This window comes from Gopherus flavomarginatus, chromosome 8 (assembly GCF_025201925.1).
Source record: "Gopherus flavomarginatus isolate rGopFla2 chromosome 8, rGopFla2.mat.asm, whole genome shotgun sequence".
NCBI lineage: Eukaryota > Metazoa > Chordata > Testudines > Testudinidae > Gopherus > Gopherus flavomarginatus.
Genome location: NC_066624.1, coordinates 36,712,172 through 36,732,173, shown reverse-complemented (window position 1 = coordinate 36,732,173; position 20,002 = coordinate 36,712,172). Strand labels below are relative to the sequence as shown.

General features: G+C 36.4%; 1 protein-coding gene across 8 annotated transcripts in view; it reads right to left on the bottom strand.

Moving 5' to 3' along the window:
• DIAPH2 (diaphanous related formin 2) overlaps positions 1-20,002 on the bottom strand; it is an 879,031-nt gene that overhangs the window by 675,971 nt on the left and 183,058 nt on the right. For all 8 annotated transcript variants that reach the window (XM_050965017.1, XM_050965016.1, XM_050965012.1 and 5 more), the window contains 3 exons: positions 16,266-16,376; positions 3,709-3,827; positions 1,030-1,146 (listed from right to left, as the gene is read on the bottom strand). In XM_050965017.1, coding sequence (XP_050820974.1) covers positions 1,030-1,146; positions 3,709-3,827; positions 16,266-16,376 — 347 coding nt within the window. The remainder of the gene's footprint in view (positions 1-1,029; positions 1,147-3,708; positions 3,828-16,265; positions 16,377-20,002) is intronic.

The window sequence follows — 20,002 nt, the reverse complement described above, 5'->3', positions numbered from 1 at the left end:
TTTCAGCTTGAACAGTGGAAGCTTTGCAAAATTTATGAGCAACTGAAAACGGGCTCATAATTTTGAAAATGCAGATTACTAACTATTATCACCTAAGGTAAAACTAGTAAGTTTTTAAGGATCACCATTTGCTGTGATTGATTGTCAGCCTTTATTAGTAACAGTAAAGTATTTGATCAGTTACAACATGTTAATTTCTCAGAAACTGTACTGTGAGCACACACAGTTCTCTATTGTAATTTCTGTAATCTCTCTGTGCTGACGAACCCTGTATTTAAAATTTAAAATTTGTTTATCTGCAACAAATGTTACACCTCAACTTCACACTCCATTTAGTTGAACTAGAAAAATCATCTCAAGTCTAACTGAAGGAAATATTGCAAAATGAAAAGAAAATGGAGCTGTCACACTAGTAAAACAAATAGTTTAGGGAAATTAAGGAAAAAAAACTATTCCAATAACTGCTCTCTTTCTCATGCCTACCAACCAATTCCCTGTATTTTCTCTACAAACTAGAAAAGCCCCTGTTACCTGGAATAACTGGCATGTATTTGTAGTTGTATGATTTAACAATATGAAAACACCAATTCTCCTGCCTGATTCAGTATTATGCTAGGCACTTGACATATAAGTAATAACAGCTTACACTCAAAGGACGCAATATACAGTTGAAAGGGGATGGAGATGTTTTGAAATAAAAACATGAACAAAAAGCGTGTTGTAGATTTTCTGGAGACAAGAACCTTTCTGCCCTGTAGGTAGAGAAGTGAGGAATAATTCAATGAGTTAAGAGATACAGAAGAAGAAAAAGCACAAGGAACTCAAAAATAAAGCCATCCTTCTGTCTACTATAATGAAACTCTTCCCTTTAAATAAGGGTACAAAGACAACTTGTGTTGAGCAGTTCACCCTAGATTATAAAACAATCATATGTTTAAGATCCACTGTGTTAATAGTTCAGCTTGTATTACCCTACAACTTGGACACCTGATATTAAAAGCAAAAAGAACAGCTAGAGTTAACTCTTACCGGACGTAATAATCATTCCTGACCAGTAGTAAGTGTTGCAATATTGAGAGGAAATAGTTTTCAGAAGCCGTGTCCTTCAGCATGTTATAAAGCAGATGGTATACTTCATCCATGTCAGTGCAAAGATTGTTAAGGAAATGCCAAATGACTGAAATGAACATGTCCATATTGTAAGGAATACACTTGAGCTGTTCTAATTAAATGCTATTGCCTTCCAAACAATCCCTCTCATTAAAACATTTTCATTTTTTCCAGCTACAGCTAACCAAAATTATTTCACTGTGCTCTTCACTAGAAAGTAAACAAAATTGGCACAAGATCTGCCAAATAAGACTCTAATCCTGCAACTTAGTGTTCACGGGGACTGATGGGCTCACATACAGCCTCAATGAGCTTCATGTGGCTCAGCACTATACCTGCACTATTTGTTACAGAACCAGGGCCTGAGGTATTCTCCATTTTCCCACCAATTAACACATTACACTTTTAGATGAATCAAGATCAATAATGGTGCAAACATTTTGAAATCATTAAGAGTTGAGGTTCTGTGATTAATTTGTATAACAAATGTATTTAGCATTTTAATTTAAGAGAGTGGAACAAAATTAGATAATAAATATTATAAATATTGATTACATGTTTCATGTCTGTTTGGGAAAATTATACTTATTTTGTCTACAAATTATTATATCCAAAGAATCTTGAGATTTTCATCTCATGGTGGTCCTGAAAGCTGACAAACAAAATACTAGTTAATGTACAGGTATGACAATGTGAAAGATTTAACTGATAAGAAAAGCTGTTACTGAATCAATATCCACTAAAATGAATGGGACAGTTTACATCTTGAAGGCTCTGTTCTCAGCTTTCTGCAGACTCATATAGTCCTCCTTGCATTGGTTACACTCATACATTTGTGAAGTTTCCTTCGCCATCTTAGCAACTTTAAAAAGGGCTGAGATTCTGAAGAACACAGTAATGCAAGGGGTTCCAGTTCACCATACCAATCCCACGTGACACATGCAAGTAAATTTTGGTGTGGCACATGTTGGAAAGGTGTAACAGAATTATGGTACACAGGATGGATTTTCTTTTGTTTGGCACTCGATCAACCGCGACCATTTATTTTGAATCAATGTTGCCAGGACTAGTTCTGCGATTCATACGCTCAAGCCAACCAGCAAGTCAGGGGATGGGACTTGGACTCATAAGTAAGGACAACACAGAGCAGCTGGGAGGTTGTTTAGCTGCAGGTCTCTATCAGTCATTTAATAAGCTACTTTTTTTTTCTTTTTATTTACAATACATAATTCAGACTCCCATGTGAACATTTGGATCTGTATACCCAGCAGGACTGAAATACAAGCAAGGTTCAAAGCTGGAATTTAATGACACTATGGTGTATGTTTGCCATTAAATTGTATTTGAAATATGGGGGTCTGAGCTCACATGAATGTTTGTCGACAATGGAAGCCTCATGACATGGTGACTTCCATGGGTTAATTTCTATGAGCGTGCACAGAGAAATAACTAAGAGCATTTCCCTTATCTAGGGCCAGACATGCTCAGCTTTGTTAGCTAGAATGTTGGAGTTATACAGATGTGTGTGGCTGTCTCTGTAGCAGGCAGCATCTCTGATGGTAAATAAGGTAAGTAAGCCAATATCCCATATTCATGCTTAGAGAAGGAATGGAGGAGGGGCTTGCTGAGGTATTTGTCACATTAGTTATGGGGGTCAAGCTCCATTTTTAGAATATGTATGAAGCATCCCAACAGCTCCCACAGAGAAAGGCTCAAAGAGAGATCTCGAGTTAAAAGGAGAACGTTCTTAAGCAGCATGTGCATGGCAGTAGTTAGGTCCAGGAATTTCTGGTATGGATGAGTTTTCAGTTTCATCTAGATGAAAAAAGTTATTTTCCATAAAGCTCCAAACTAAATGCCTGTTTCTGATCTCACACCAGTTTTAAATAGGTACACCTTAAATTGATTTACCCAAGTACAGTTGAAAAATTAAACCCAGTCTTTACCCACATACTCATGTGATGTGTTTACTGGCATCAATTAGAAAGGGGCGAGAATACAGTTGGCACTTTGAAAAACAAGGTTATGAATGTCCTCATATCACAACCTGTCTATTATAAATTATATCAGTGCAAGTCAGATAAGATCTGTGCGTAAATGTTAAAGGATATGCCTGAAGTTCAGGAGTGCATGCCATGTTATTAAACCCACTAAAGAATTTTGCTTTTAAAAAATCATTATCTAATAAAAGTGCAGTCTATTATGCACACAAAACACCCCTTGAATACTGCAAAAAAAAAAAAGTGTTTGGCTTCATGAACTGAATTACATCATTTTTCCTAAATTTATATTGACTTTATTTATAAGAATCATTACCTGACAGAGCAAAATTATTGGTTTAATGAAAGGTCCTTTTTCATGAAAGATTACTTTCCCTCCACGACTTGTAAACTAACATGCATTTAAGTGATTGGTATATTTATTTAACATTTCTTCAAATTAAAGTTACCTGGACAAAAATCTACCTGAAACATACATACCTTAGAGACCATAACTTAACTATGGCAAACCAATCAATTTAATCTATAATATTTTATTACATTATTTACAGAAAATATACATAAAATAAAATAAATTACTGAGTTTTTAAAAGGATATTCCATTTCAGCTTTGATGTCATTGAGACGATGTGACAATTCAATCAAGTCATCTTCTTTGTTTTCATCAAACACTTTCAACTGAATATCAAGTTCTTCATTTTCTTTCTCTTTTAGGTCCTAGTTTTCAAAAGGCATATTTCAAACATTTCCATATCACCTTTTTCATCCTTTTTTAAGCAGAATTTTTTCCTTCAGTAAATATGTTAGTACAAGATAGAATTGACCAGACCAATTAAAATTGGTTTAAAAAAAACAAAACAAAAAAACAATACAACAAGTTACAGCTCATTGTCTGATTCTGAAGAGAAGATATTGTCGCAAGAATACTGCTTCTCCCTCTGTACTCCTTATGTGTGTTTTAGACAGGAGATTTTCTTTACCTAAAAGGTTTCAGGAGATTAATACCTGTAAACTAATTGCAAATACTTTTAACACACTGGTTCAAGCAAGAAAACAGTATTACATGACATCCAAAGGAAGCATGTATATGTCTCTTGGACAACTATTGATAAGAAAAAACAACAGTAATAGGGAAAAGCATACTGATATATTCTAGCACAACAGTCCCAAGTAGGGCAGGAGCTTTTTATTTTATTTTTGTTTTTATAGACAAACATTATTACTGTAGGATTACAAAAAAATATATAATAAAAAATGAGTTTTTTGTGTGTGTGTTGCATGGCACTTCTTGAAGCCTACAAAATAGTTTTCCTCTCAAACTGATGTTTAATTACTACCTAAGAACTCAGTCACTGATTATTTTATTTTTTGTAATACATTAATGCACATGCACCACAAATAAGTAATTTTTTTTCTTCTTAACTCAAAACTTTCACAGCATGCCACACTAGAGATTGTTGGGATTAATATACCATCTTGATTGCCTTTTACTATGTCTCCATACAACTTGCAGTTATCAAAAGCCATACAATAATCACAAGTAGGGAATATTCAAAGATGGCCAAGAAGACTAAGAGTAAGATGACCAGATATGGAGTCTAAAATGAAAATGTGAGCAATGTGCAGTCTACAGTTAGGCAGATGAAACAGACCTGACTGGGATGAATAATGATACTTCTGTTGCTACCACAGACATTATATAAGAAATTCAAGGCTTTGATTAAGTTTTTTCACGGTGACCATCAGAACTGACCTCTCAAACACTCTTGTAAAAACAACTTCTGTAATTAAGCACTCATAGATTTGAGGTACAATTTTCAAAAGGATTTAATGACTAACTTGAAATCTAACTGGAAGTCTAACTTGCTTTGGGAGTAATTTACACACTCACTGACTTTCAGTGAGACTTAAAAGCTGAAGTGCATAAATCACTTTTTAAAATAGGACCCAGGAGCCTAAATCATTCAGATCCTTTAGAAAATGTTATCCAAGCTTTTCTTTATTACTACCTAGCTGCTCTCAGAATATACGTATTTAAATCATTTGTTGAAGATATAACATTTGCAACCGCTGTTACACAATTTTATTTGTCTGATGACACATCAGTTAAATACTAGACGATTCTTCACATCAATGAAGAATTTTTCATGATTATATACTGCTATGATAATGGTTTATCACTTATCACTGGAATTTTCAGAAACTATATCAAACTCCTACTAATGTCATAATTTCTATAAAATTATATTTCATAACTATTTTTCAAGATTCATAACCTGACTCACAGTACTGACCATCTTCAAATCAGGCTAAGTCTTGCATGATCAAAGCAGAAGACTTGTTAATCTCAAATGTTTCCTTCTCAGTCACTACATTAAGGTCTGAGATATGACTTCCCTATTATTTGAAAAAATAGTATCAATTGTATCCACATGCTCAGTTATCTGTTTCTATGTTGTCTATGCTCGAAGAAGGACAGGAGATGCTGACTGTGGTTTAATTGGGGTGCAACTTTATGCTTAAATGTCTGGCAGTACCTGTCAGATAAAAGCATAGTGTGCAGGTATTTCCATAATCATTTCAATATATACCTGACGGGCCTTTCATAAGTCCTCCCCCTTACACAACCTGGTTCCTGGTCACCCTGCCGCTGGGACCTCACCATCCTCCCTCTGATGAGCATTAGCGGGGTGGGGGCTATAACGAGGGCTGCTGGCTCCCAGCCATACCAGTAATTGCAGCTCAACTCCCCACTTCCGCTCCTTTAGAGGAATACCTCTTAAATCCTTTACCAATTCATTTTATCTGATCATTATATCCCTTCTTTACGGAGTACCTACATGGACATCTACCCCTCATCTACATAATGAGTTCTGACATCATAGCCTAACTCCTGTTTCTCACCTTGGCCAATCTGGCAGAGAGGGAAAAATTTCTTCCCAGTCCCTGAGCAACTGGGATAAAATGCCCACAGCAGATCCTAACAAATCCCAGTACTTCAGGTGCGAGTGGAGTGAATGCTGCTTTGCCTGGTCCATGGAAAAGATGGGTTTTCCTGCACTGACATGAACCTATACTGTTCCCCCTGCCTTCCAATGGGGATGGGTCAGTGTCCCAAGCTAACCTGGTCTGCAGCAGAAAGTCATGCCCTGCCTCCCTCACCCTTAAAGGAGCGCACACTTTTTTCTAGCCACCCAGATAACAGCTCCTACACTACTTAACGTGCAATGAGGTATTTGTGTATAATTTATGGCAGCACTGATATTTATATAGCATTTATGACAATACTGAACTACGATTAACATTAAAAATAGTTGTGGATCTCTCGAAACATCTAGATATAATTATTAACCAAATAAGTCTATCACACAGTGTTTTAATATCATTGCTGCAAAGAGCCACATGAGACATATTAAAAGCCACTTGTGGCTCCCAAGCCTCAGTCTGAGTATCACTGACCTATTGTGTTTTAACTTTGCACACACTACTTTATTTATTGCCTCCCAAACCTCTCCGAGAATAATATTTGTCCCACGTTGCTTGGTGAGGCTACATGGTGTGCTGAGGTATCAATACTTTTTCCCATGAGTTTTATTTTAGGAGAACATGTATATGGTTTATCGTATTTTTATTAGCCTTTATTTTCAATTATTTTTTTAGATTTCTGACAGGTATTGAGCCTGGTAATTATAAATTCCCTTTAGTCTCACAGTGGAGTTTTCACTTTTGGGTAATGTAGTGTAGTACAAAGCAAATACTACAGGTTTGACCAGACATTGGTCCTCTTAATGCCAGAAACAAATGTTCTATTATCTGTCTCTCTCACATAAGCATTCCTCATTTTATTAAATGCAGAGGCTAGCGCCTGTCTACACTAACAACCTTTCATACTACTATTGTTTGGGGAATTTCATAGCTCAGCTCAATACATTTTATGGCAGGCATAAACTTATCCTGGTGAAGAATTATATCAGATTGCCCCAGAAAAGCATTTTTCAGATAGTCATTGACTTGATATTGTTAAGGTTTAACTTCTACTCAATGCAGAACATTCCCATATTAATAAAAACAACTTTAAAATGAAATTTTGTCCGATCACCATTAATACGCAGTTTTATCACACCCAAACCACCACAAATTATCCAGACCTCAATTTCTGTTGCATATCAAATGTAATATCACATTTCACTTCAGCTGTCAGTCAGCTGTTAAATCTCATAGGTAAAATAGATCCTCAGGGTTTTGTTGTGAGACAGTATTTATATATTACATAGCCACTAAAAAATTAATAATGAATAAATTAATGTAAATATTTTCTGCGTATCTGTGGCAAAAATTAAACCCTGAGATGTTAAAATATTAAAAATTCACACAAATCAAATAAATATGTTTACCCTTAAAAGGAGGGGAATGTGTGTGATTACAAAAACTATGGACATTTGTTACACTATTGGTGCATTTTAACTACGTTTTACAATTACATTAAGCTGTACACATTCGAAGTGCACTTGTGACACATACAGTACCCCTATTATTCAGTATTAACATTCTCATACAATGTTTTATGCCTTGGGACAAACATAAGAGGACTATTTAATATAAGCAAAACGCTTAACTTCCCTCGCCCGTTTTTCACCTACTCTAACTACAGTAAGCTAAAGAGTCAGATTTGCACCAGGAGAGTAACTGATAGATAAGAATCTAGGTAGATTTTCTCCCAATAAAATAAAATATACATGGAAGTTTTCATTTCTTCCAATACAAATATTGTATTCTCTATGAAGATCATCTTTCAAGAAACAAAGCTTCAGACATTTCTATAAATCTGAGACATAATGAATTAAGATAAAATCTACAGAACAAGAATAAGAAACTAGTGGAAATATATATTTTAAATAAATATGCAGGTGTTTTCTGTTTATAGGAGAAATCCAGAGTGCCAGATGCAGAAGAATATGACATAAATAGGCACAAAGATACCCATAAGATTCTAATTTCAGAAACTGTCTATTTATGATGGTGAACCTAATTTAAAATATCTTCTGAACACAGTTCAAAGGCAATAATCTTCCTGGTGAATGTGCAATGAACTCCAAGAAGCTGCCATGCAAATCTCAGCTGGTGTAACTTCACCTGAGGCTGGCTACTGTCCCTGCCTCAGCTCTGGTTGAATGAGCTTTAATTTGTGCCTCAAGCATCAGTCCAAAGGAATAAGACATAGAAATGCAGGAAACAAGTTATTTCAATATTGTTCCTTTGGAAATAGAGTCATTTCATCAGGTAGTGTCAAAAGAAAAAAATATATAACTCTTCTAAATGGAAAGTAACTTCCAAGGGAGCAGATCCAGCTTATGTCATGTTTCAGCTGAGATGAAAGCAGAAGAAAAATGTTGGCAGGGGGACCAATTTATTACTATGGCTCTCCATCGATACCTTTGGAAGGACTTATGCAATATTAAATGGCCTTTGAAGGGCTGACACGCCAGTAATGATTGTAGTTAATTGTGTAAAATAAAATTATGGTCATAATCTACCCACAAATCTGCTCTATATATTGTGGCCTTAGTACCATCGGAGAAATTTACCATTGAGCAAAACAGTGTCAAATCCCTAAAAAAAAATAGAAGTCCAAGCAATGATAATGAATTAAAGCTTGATTTAAAAGTGTGCACAGTTCTCACACATCTGAATGGTGGAATCAAGAAATTCCACAAGAGAGAAAATGTATGCCCAGGACTTGGCACCAGAAGATTCCATCAGATCCTGATATTTTCCACAAATATAATCACAGCTGAATGTAGAGATCAACCTTAACTACTCTCAATTAAAAGTCATTCCATGTTTGTATGCCAATATAATTAATGATGCTTTAAAGTTAAAATATTATTTAATCTGGAGCCAAAGGGGATCTTTCAGGTCTGGTGTAAAGTGATGGGAAATTTTAGTCCTAATGACATCCCTTTTTATCGAGTTCTACAGAAATTGGAGTTAGTTTCAGAAGCTAAGTGGGAAAACAGTTAATAATGAACCCACATCAATTCAACTTGACCAAAGTATGAACAAGCATTTTCATATTCAAGACAAATTTTAGTCTAGAAATGCTCTTACAGTAACGTATATCTTTCTTATTACACTGGCATACATTAAGCTATTTCAAGATAACTGAACATCATAACTGTAGCTTACTATGCTAGGAACAAGTTTGATCCATCAAAAGATCAGTAAACAAGAAACAACACGAAAAATTGCATCAAAATCATCTGCCCTTTCTGCCTAGAACTTCAAGCTTTGATCTTAAGATAAAACATTACGCTCTGATGCGACAGCAAGATTTTTTACTTAAAAAATGGTGTATTATCTACTCTCAGATGACACTGAATCAAGTTATAGAAACTAAGTTCTATTGTATTTTTGAGAAAAGTACTTATTTCTCTGTTCCCATAATTTCTATGCAAACATGGGATAGATATACTGGAATATATTCTGGACCCTAGTTTTAGGAGAACGGTGGAACCCCTCCATGAACAAGAGCAGTTCAGCTTTAGGAAACAATGAGGAACTACAGGTGCCATCTCTAATTCGGTAAAGATACCAACAAGATATCTTCTGGGCTTTTATAGGCCTAAAAAAGGCATATGATTAAGTGGACAGAAGGATTGTCGCATCAGTGCTAAGGAAATGGGGAATGCCTGAGAATTTAAAAACTAATGTGATTGCTTCTATATATCACCCAAAACAGAGATCTGAACATATTTTGGAATGACAAGTCTCTGAACTGAAAGTCAGACCACACCAGAAGGTGTGCTGTTTATTATATTGATGGACTATGTCAGCAGGCAGATACCAGTGGGAAAAGGCAAGATGATGTTATATGCAGAAAATATAGCAATAAGGGCATCCTCAAAAGGAAAAGGTTAACCAGTGAAACTGGCCTGGGATGAAGATGAGCACGACTAAGACTGAGGTCATGTGGGTCAACAGACATACCACAGGGAACCTGGGCACAGAGATTAGTGGAGTAAGACTAAACCAGACTGACCAGTTCAAGTTCCTTCACTTCTGGGTCATGGCAAATGGCAAGATTGAACATGAAATACAATCCAGATTGGGGAGTGCCCTAAAAGCATGAATCATCATCTCAGGAGCAGTGTATGACAAGACTACGCCACTGAGACTAAAAGCCTAACTGTATAAAACAATGGTGTACCTGAACAATGTTGTATTGTGCAGAAGCATGGGCAATAAAGAGACCGCAGGTTCAGCGCAGAGATGCTTGAAATGTCTTCACACCATGAGGAGTTACATGAATTACAAAATTAAAAATGGGAGTCAAAATCCATGATGTGCCTGACAAAGTCCAGGAAGCACCACTTCACTGGTTCAGGCACATGCAGAGGATGAAGGAGGCAACCTGGTTAAGCTAGCATAGAAGGAGAGTGTGGTAGGAAAGAGATGCCCAAACAGAAGATAGGAAGAGATGAATAAATCGTATCAAAGAAAGTGGTAAGCAAGTGGTGCCTCTGATAGATGAAGATGGCAGATGCTTGAAAGATGATCCAACTCCAGTTGATGGGATAAGGGAAAGAAGAAGAAGGTGGCCATCTTCATAACAACCGGAGTAACAAGCATGAAGCTAATAGCGCAAATGGAGGTCCCATCAGACTGGTATGTACTACATTAAGATTCCTAGGCTTGGGGGGTGGTAGGAGGCTGTCTATCAGAGAAAAACTCTCAGAAGACCTTTCACAATTTTTGACTGAATGGCGAGAAAATCTCTATAGTATTCAATTGGTGGATGTGCAAAAACAGTCCAATGAACACTAATAACCTTAAAAACATCTGGTTTGTTGCTAAGCTTACCTATCAAGATACTAAAGGATATGAGAGATTCAAGTCTGATGATGATGATGGTAAGCTTGGGATGACAATATCAATATGCTTCCTACAAAGGTGAGGTGCTTCCAGGATAGTTTTAAGTTCTATTGGCAACCCACAAGACTGGAGTTATGTTGCACACTGCATAGTAATTGTACGTGCCATCAAGCTTGATGTCGCATCAGCAGCGTCAGTAGAGGCTTGTAGGGAGGTTAGCCATTAACTGACTCTGTATAGACAAAGATTTAAACTCCTTTGAGTAACATTGCTCCACATAAGAATATTATAACATATTGGAAGGGCCAGACAGTTCACTCAGCGAAGTTGAAGGATAGCTAATGAATAACTCTTCTTTTCTAAAAAATATTTTTAGCACCTATTCCTTTCGAGTACTTCTGAAGGACTGATGCTTTGACTACTCTTGTTCTGCACCACAACTAAACACTCCGGAGCAGATACATATGGATATATCTGAAATCTGTTAAAAGGAATTTAAAAGTCTTGTCTAAGTAAGTAATTATTTACAGAACCATAATAAAATACGCAAATGGAAAAAAGTGGAGATTGCTAACTAGGTCTGTTTCACAAACATAAGTGGCTGAAATGAACTGAGGGCCAGCTGGTCATCAGGCCCCCTAAATACTGATGAGGGAGGAGGCTCTAGAAGTCATCAAGGGAGCAGATATGGTCAACTGACATTATTGGCTAAAGCATTCTGATCCCAAGTGCATGGGGCGCATGCATACCAGAAGAGTAACAAATGTAAACAAGCATTCAAAGAAGTTTCAAATCTCTGAAAACAAAAGAACTCTGGGTTAAGGTTAAGTGAGTGAAAAACAGGAAGAACAAAAGTAAGATGATGATCCATTGCCAGCTAACTTAACAATTAAGACTCATTAACAAAACCTGCAAACTAGCCTTAATTGATTACTCCTTCGAATGTGAAATTAAGTCTCCTTGAGATTTATAGATGATACTGCCAACACCTAGAAGACACCTTTAGAGGTGCATTTAAGGGTACGTCCAGACTACCTGCCGTATAGGCAGGTAGCAATCGGTTTATCGGGGATCGATATATCGTGTCTCATCTAGACGCAGTATATCGATCCCCGAACATGCTCCTCGTCAACTCCAGAACTCCACCGGAGTGAGTGGCGATAGTGGAATCGACAGGGGAGCCGCGGACATCGATCCTGAGCCGTGAGGACAGGAGGTAAGTCAGAATAAGATACTTCGACTTCAGCTACGGTATTCCCATAGCTGAAGTTGCATATCTTACATCGACAAGCCCCTCTAGTGTAGACCAGGCCTTTGAGTCTTCATTTTCAAGCTAAACTTTTAAATTCAAATGAGGGTCAAGGTTGCTTCCTTCATATGGTGCCTCTGCATTACAGCCTTAGCAAGGAAACAAGTCTATATTATATTCCGTTCAAAGTGGCAAGATCTGGAAGGGAAAAGTTCAGTTCTTAAACTGAAGTTTCTCAACAAACCTATACATACATACATACATACATACGCGTGTATGTATATTATGTATATATATATATATACACACACACACACACACACACACGACTTTTTCTGTAGAATTTCAGAAACTGAGTAGCTATTTTGTGCCACTTCCAATGCTCATCTGTCCCTATTTTGTGCCACTTCCAATACTCATCTGTCCCAAGCAGAGATGCCACTCTTGACCCAATGGAAGAAATCTGTCTCCAGAGAGTTCTACACTTTAGATTGGTTTGGTGATTAACATAGATGGAGTAGTCATGGATCTCTGGTCAAATTCTCCTCAGGATCACCAAGACTATTAAATCTTCTGGTAGGGCACTGGTCCTCACTTCTGCTGTAATTGCTTGCCACACAGGCCTGAAAAGACTGCTTCCTTCTGTAAAGGTGTTTGTATAAAATAATATTTTTTTCTAAAGCCAGAAGGGATATATATTCTAGTCTAAACTCCTGTATACCACAGGCCACTAAATCTCTCTTGACAACAGGCCACTGAATTTCACCCAGTGGTATTCTCGCCAACTGCCTGGTTGAAGAGAGACTGCTAGATTGCCAGATGAAGACTGCCTTCACTCCAGCTATTTGTTCCCCAAATTAATCTTCACCCAGCACTTTGGAAGTTGTCAATGGCTGCTTGTCCTGGAACTCAGCCACATATGGCACCTGGAAACAGAGTTGCAAGTCACAGCTTTGACAGAGCTCAAAGAGCATAAAGGGAACTGTCTGAGACAAAAGGCTTCTGACAGAAAAGTTTTGTGCAGTGTGGTTCCAACCTTGACCCATTTAAGCTTATCCTGGCAGCTAAGGTCATGGTGTACAATTATCCATTCCATGAGGGCTGTGGTGAAATATAGAGAGGTCACATTGCCCATAGTACTTCAGAAGAGTAATTTCTTTTTAAGGTCAAACCAGCCCTCAAATCCTTTTGGTTGATATTCCTTCTTGCTGAGAATAACAGTGTTTGACTAGAGCAGACACTGGTGTACCACTTTCAGCCAAGAGATTAAGTCTGACTTGGTGGCATGCAAGAGCATCTGGGTTTCTTTACTTAGCTTCTTTGTTTCACATACGTTTTACTTCCAATCTCATCTCACCAACTCTGGGATTCTGGGCTCCAGCCTTCAGCTGGAGGGAAATAATCATCAAACAAAAACACTGAAAACTTGAATGGCTGGACCACTACGTGTTGAACTTATCACTATTCTTTCTCACGTTATAGCAAGCTAGTGGAGGGAAACTAGACACACTATATATGAAACCTGCAACGTCACTATCAAAGGACCATTTACCAACTTCTCTAAAGAAAGCAATACTCCAGCTGGTTCTCACAAAAAGTAACATTTGATGTGGACAATCTCCTATGCCACCTTGTATCACTCCTACACTTCCTACCCAAACTGTATCACCATACATGCAGAATCCAAGACTTGACATTTACCAACATTGGTAGTCAATGAGATGGTGCAGCTGATGCACTTACAAGATGCTAGTGGATATTACAACAAGGGATTCAATCATTTATCTTCAATAGGATCAGATAACTGTGAAACGTAGATATTACTTATGCAAGAAGGATCAGTACTCTTTTCTTCTCTACTCTACGAGAAATCTTGGAGAAGCAGAGATACTCCACAAGCTCCATGACTATAAACATACCAATGACACCAAGCTGTCTCTTTCAGCAAATGGCATCAAATCTGCATGAGATGACCATCCAAAAAAGCAGCTAGCCCTAATGAACTCAAGGAAGATTGAAGGTAGGACAGGAGCTGGCCAAGATACTGACCTCTTCTTTCATCAAAGGCATTTACTCTCATTCAAGATAATATAAAGTCCCAGGGTCTTATTGGACTCATCACTACCCACATAGTAACTACGTTCAGAGATATAACCTTCATTTTGCCAGCACTATTCCCTTCCATCTCAAAGATTCAGCCACTGCGATGTGTTTATTTCTCACCTGCGGAGGAAACTATGAGAAATCATTATATGGGGCTGACACAGTTTTAGAATTTGTTGGTGAACTGTCTGTCAAAACTCAAAAAAAAAATAAAAAATGAATATTTAATCTTCTTCACAGTATGGCCAGAAAAAGCAAAATGTACCTCAAGCTTCTTCAGTGAAGCAGCTTAAAGAACAAAAACTAGAGTACATTTAATATTATTTTTTAACTAAAAAAAAGTTAGAAAAACTGAGTGGCAGCCTTCAGTTATCCACCTGAACAAAAAAGGAGATTAAAAATTAGAGGTATAAAAATCAGATAATATCTTGAACTTGAGAGTGATAACAGAAGCTGCAGATCAAAGTTTTTGATTAACCCAAGAGTGAAAAGTGAACAGTGGTCCAAAACCTCAAAATTTAGAAATCTACATGCTCTGTTACTGGTGCTCAGAGTAATGCAGGTACTTGATAACCACTGTGGCAAGAGGATCAGTAATGTAGCTACATGAAGTCCTGCTGCCAGCGTTAGAAGCAGCAGGACACTGCACCTGTATCCACTAACACTGCACAAGCTGCACTTCCAAAAGTAATAGCAGCAGAAATCCTAAGCATGACAGACCTAACATCCACATCACTGGGCTCATTCCTGCCCCCAAGACTGAAACTTTTGTTTGCCCTCTCTCCCCCACCCCCTATTTTTAAAATGCAGTCATTGTTTCCAGACTAGCAGTTGTAAGGGTTCAAACTCTAATTCCGCATTCTAAGGCCATATGTATCCAAATGAAGGTACTTATGATTGTACTCAGTGTTAACCAGATGTATCCTGGCTGTCAGTTTCTGGAACACCGCATAGAATGAAATTCTTCTAACGTGGTGGAGGGCACCTGACACATACACTCCCATTTTCTGATACAGTGAAGTAGAACTGTGCTGCCATCATAATGCAACACCTGAGCCACCTGAAGCACACCAAGAAATTAAAGTTCATAAAGTACGATACAAAAAAATTACAGGATTTTAGATAAAGGGATCTCATCCTCATATAGTATTCCATTACTAATAGAAAATAGTACAAGAAAGCAGATACATGTATGCTATGATGCCCTGCTGTTAAAAATAGTTTGCATCTTCATAACAGGAATATTTGCATTGTAGTATCTGTCCTCTCTCCAAGATAAAGTGTTTAAATGGCTGACTGATTTTGTTAATCTGATTTTAAAAAAATTATCATTGGAGAGGGGTCAAGGCAAGCAGGAAAACTGGGATTCTACAGAATTGTAGAAATAATTTTAAATGGAAAGCAGATCTATGACTATCTGCTTTCAAAGTTATATATATTGAAGTTAATTTGACAAATGGTGAGTTCATAATGAAAATTAAGTCCATTAGGACTGTCACAGTAACTGACCAATTCATTTCTGATAGTGTTATGCTGATATGCAAAAGCAAAAAAGTAAGATTCCTAAAGCAACTCTGTTAACTTTATTTTTTTTTTTGCGGGGGGGGAGGGGGGCGGGGGGAGGCTGCATAATCTCTTATTGTGTTCAGAATAAAATTCTTAAGAACTACTAAAATATCACCAGGTCCTAAATACAAGTAAAGAATACCTAAAATATTAGACAGGAAGTAGAATGAAAATGGATTTGGCAGATGGGTCATTATTGGCAGTGTGACTTCTCACTCACCTTTTCATTTATCTGAGATTTGAATGAAGCATTAAAATTCAACTAGACTGCCTCAGACATATTTACTTTTGTTTTATAACACTGTTGTGAGGTTAATAACAACAACAACTTTAATTTCTGTAGTGAACATGTGGAAACAACTTACTGGTAATATTTTCTTCAGTCCACAGCGTAGGAATTCATTTCTCAAGTGTATCCTAAAATCAAGATCTTCTGGAGAAGTGACAAGGGCATTTATAAACTGCATGCAGGCCACCTGTAATTAGAAAAATTAACTTACTAAAAATCTCTCTTTCAGTGCTCACACATGGTTTACATACAAGCAACTTAAATCTTTTCTGCCTTTAAATATTTAAAACCTACTAATCAAATAAAGTGGCATACAGCAAACAACAACAAAGATGTTTCTCATCATATTGTCCAGTTAAAATCCAGTATTACTTAATAATTTTACAATGGCTGAAATAATTTTATTTACAAGTGTAACGAATGTCCAAGGACTGCCATTTGAACAGACAAACATTTAAAGGTTGGTCTGATTTTACGCTTAACACTTTCATGAATCTTTGAGGACAAGTTTACATTTCTGGTTTTTATTTTTTTGTTTGCATACCTGAATGATTTTAAATTAATTCCTTGATAAAGATAATGAGATTTGGCTTTTTCCCCAGTGAATACCTATTGTTTTTGAAAAAAGTTCTCTCTGTGATGTATTTAGGGAACATTTCAACATGATTTCAATTTATACTAGAGGTTCATATATAAATATTACAGTGCATAATATGGATTGTATTATCTGCTAAAATTTAGAACAAATTTGTCATTTACTATAATTTAGTGAATCTTCTATAAATAAGTTTAATGAAATTTTACACAAAGACAACAAATAACCCTGCACCTTTTCGCCTGATCTACATGTAGTATCCATAATGTAGCCAAGTATACAAACATTTTGTTCACTGGGTATGGTGTTTTTTTTTCATTTGCTTTTAACTAAATATGATAGCCATTTTTATATCTATAAATGAAATCAGAAGAGCAAAAAATTCATCCCATTAAAAGCAAGTGTGATAGTCCTATTGCAACACTTTAGGCTACCCCTAAATATGTTCTTCATATGTAGATAATTCATTGATGTTTATAAGCAAATTCATTATGTTTCATCCATATTATAATAGTTAAACAACTATGCTAAACAAGTACATGCAATAGCAAATATTGTTCCATTTGCTTACATAAAGTACTATGATCACTATATAGAATTATACTGCTACTAAAGGGTTCAGGTTTTGTTTCTGATAATGATATCTATGCTGGAGGACTTGCTTCATCTTCCCAGTATTTTTGTGATAACTGGCAATTAGAAGACAAACAACAAAAAGCTAACTGCCAGGTGTCTTTTGCATTATTCCTGCATAGCATTTTGGAAAATGCCTGAAGTCTCAAGCTACTGACTTACAGTTTAATTGAACAGCTGTGCATTTTAATTGATTTATTTTAAAAACAGGAAGACAATTATGTAATGCCAAAAGTGCTGATACACATTAAGACTGCAAGGGGACTCCTGGGAAATTCCAGGTTTGGAGAAAGATATTAACGGCAAGTAAAAGCAGAACCAACATACAAATTAATAGTAGCCAGGGAAAAAAATAAGCAACAGATGAAAAATACTCTTTCAATTTTAATTACTTTCACCATTTAGTTTTAATCAAATACTTTAAGGAGCGTGTTAAATTTGTACTGAAAAGCACAGAAAAGGTTGTACTGAAAAGGTTGAAGCAGTGCAACCTTCCATATAGCTGTAGAAAGCTGGTAGAGGCTATGCATACTGTACAAACCCATAACTATATTATCATTGTGTTTGCTTGAGTGATCCTTATTATATTACAACTATGACATGACTGAACAAGCCAAAGTACATGTCCAATCGGAAATTAATAGAGAGAAAAGGTGCCATCTGCTATGATTGTTTCTGCCAGAAGAAATTCTGGCTTAATGGCCTGTGTTAGTACATTACAAGTAAAGAACATTTTTGTCAGAAACAAGTTAATGAGTCTTGCAGTTGTACCTTTGCTCAAGTGTATATATTTGGATCAAGGAGATAATAAATATGGGGGGAAATCAATAAAATGTACTTCTTTTGTAACAACATCTGTATGATTGATTGTAGTACAAGGATGATAATATTCTATGACAGAAGATATTCATTTGATAAACAATGTATTACAGTAATGAAATTAGGTGGGTTTCTCCAGCCGGCAAAATAAAATTATTATTAATAATAAATAATAAAATATGTCTGGGGATATTGAGAGGTTAACCATTGAAAGAAAAGAGTGTATAGAGGAAAAACTGATTTAACAATTTTCATTTAGGTCATTTTCTCTTCTCAGACATGGCCACCAATAAACTATAAACTGCTATCTAAACTGAATTATCTCACCAATAGTCTACCACAAAACAACCATAAAGGTAAAGATCATATATTTATATGTTCAGTTATCATGAGAGCAAGCAAAAGATGGCTGCAAGACTTTTTGTCCTGTTTTACAATTCAGCCTGCTTAATAGTAAAAGATGGATGTAAAAATGCCAATCTGAATGGATTCTGGCAAAATGAAGAGACTTTTGTGTTTCCCAAATTTAAAAATAACAACAGAAAAAAAATAAATAATAAGTTCTCAATCCATGGCCATTTTTCCCTCAAAAGTAAAATTTAAGTTAATTTAACTACATATGAGTTGTAGAAAGGAAAAAAATAACGTGTAATTTGCAGTATTTTGCATCCACTTTGTGTTTATAAAAATACCTTTTTAGAGTTAATTTTTTTTTTTTAATTCAGAGTTATACAACACTGCCCCTGGGTGTCCAGGTGCATGAATGAATCAACAGTGTGATACTGTTGTAAAATAAAGCAAACGTGATTCTGGGATGCATTAACAGGTGTGCTGTGAGCAAGACACGAGAAGTCATTCTTCCGCTCTACTCTGCGCTAGTCAGGCCTCAACTGGAGTATTGTGTCCAGTTCTGGGCACCGCATTTCAAGAAAGATGTGGAGAAATTGGAGAGGGTCCAGAGAAGAGCAACAAGAATGATTAAAGGTCTTGACAACATGACCTATGAAGGAAGGCTGAAAGAATTGGGTTTATTTAGTTTGGAAAAGGGAAGACTGAGAAGGGACATGATAGCAGTTTTCAGGTATCTAAAAGGTGTCATCAGGAGGAGGGAGAAAACTTGTTCACCTTAGCCTCTAAGGATAGAACAAGAAGCAATGGGCTCAAACTGCAGCAAGGGAATTTTAGGCTGGACATTAGGAAAAAGTTCCTAACTGTCAGGGTAGTTAAACACTGAAATAAATTGCCTAGGGAGGTTGTGGAATCTCCATCTCTGGAGATATTTAAGAGTAGGTTAGATAAATGTCTATCAGGGATGGTCTAGACAGGATTTGGTCCTGCCATGAGGGCAAGGGACTGAACTCGATGTCCTCTCAAGGTCCCTTCCAGTCCTAGAGTCTATGAATCTATGAAGAGGGGAAAGAAGCATTTTAAATGAATGCATCTTAAACTTTAATAAGAAGGTCAAGGCACATTAAGGTGCCAGGAGAAACAAATCAAAATAATGAAGTTCACATTAGGCACTAAACCCCCAATACATGAACATAACAGAATCAATACAAAATTTTATTCTACTTACATGTGAGCTTAAATATTTAAATTAATTCTCTTGTATGATTCTGAACATATTAATATTCTTCCCTTGTAAAAAGAAGTTACATTACTTTAAAAAACACATATTTTAACTTCTGACAACAAAAACATCTGAGATATCGATATGCAAAATCTCTAAAAAAACATAATTGATTATATGGTTTTCAGCACCGCAA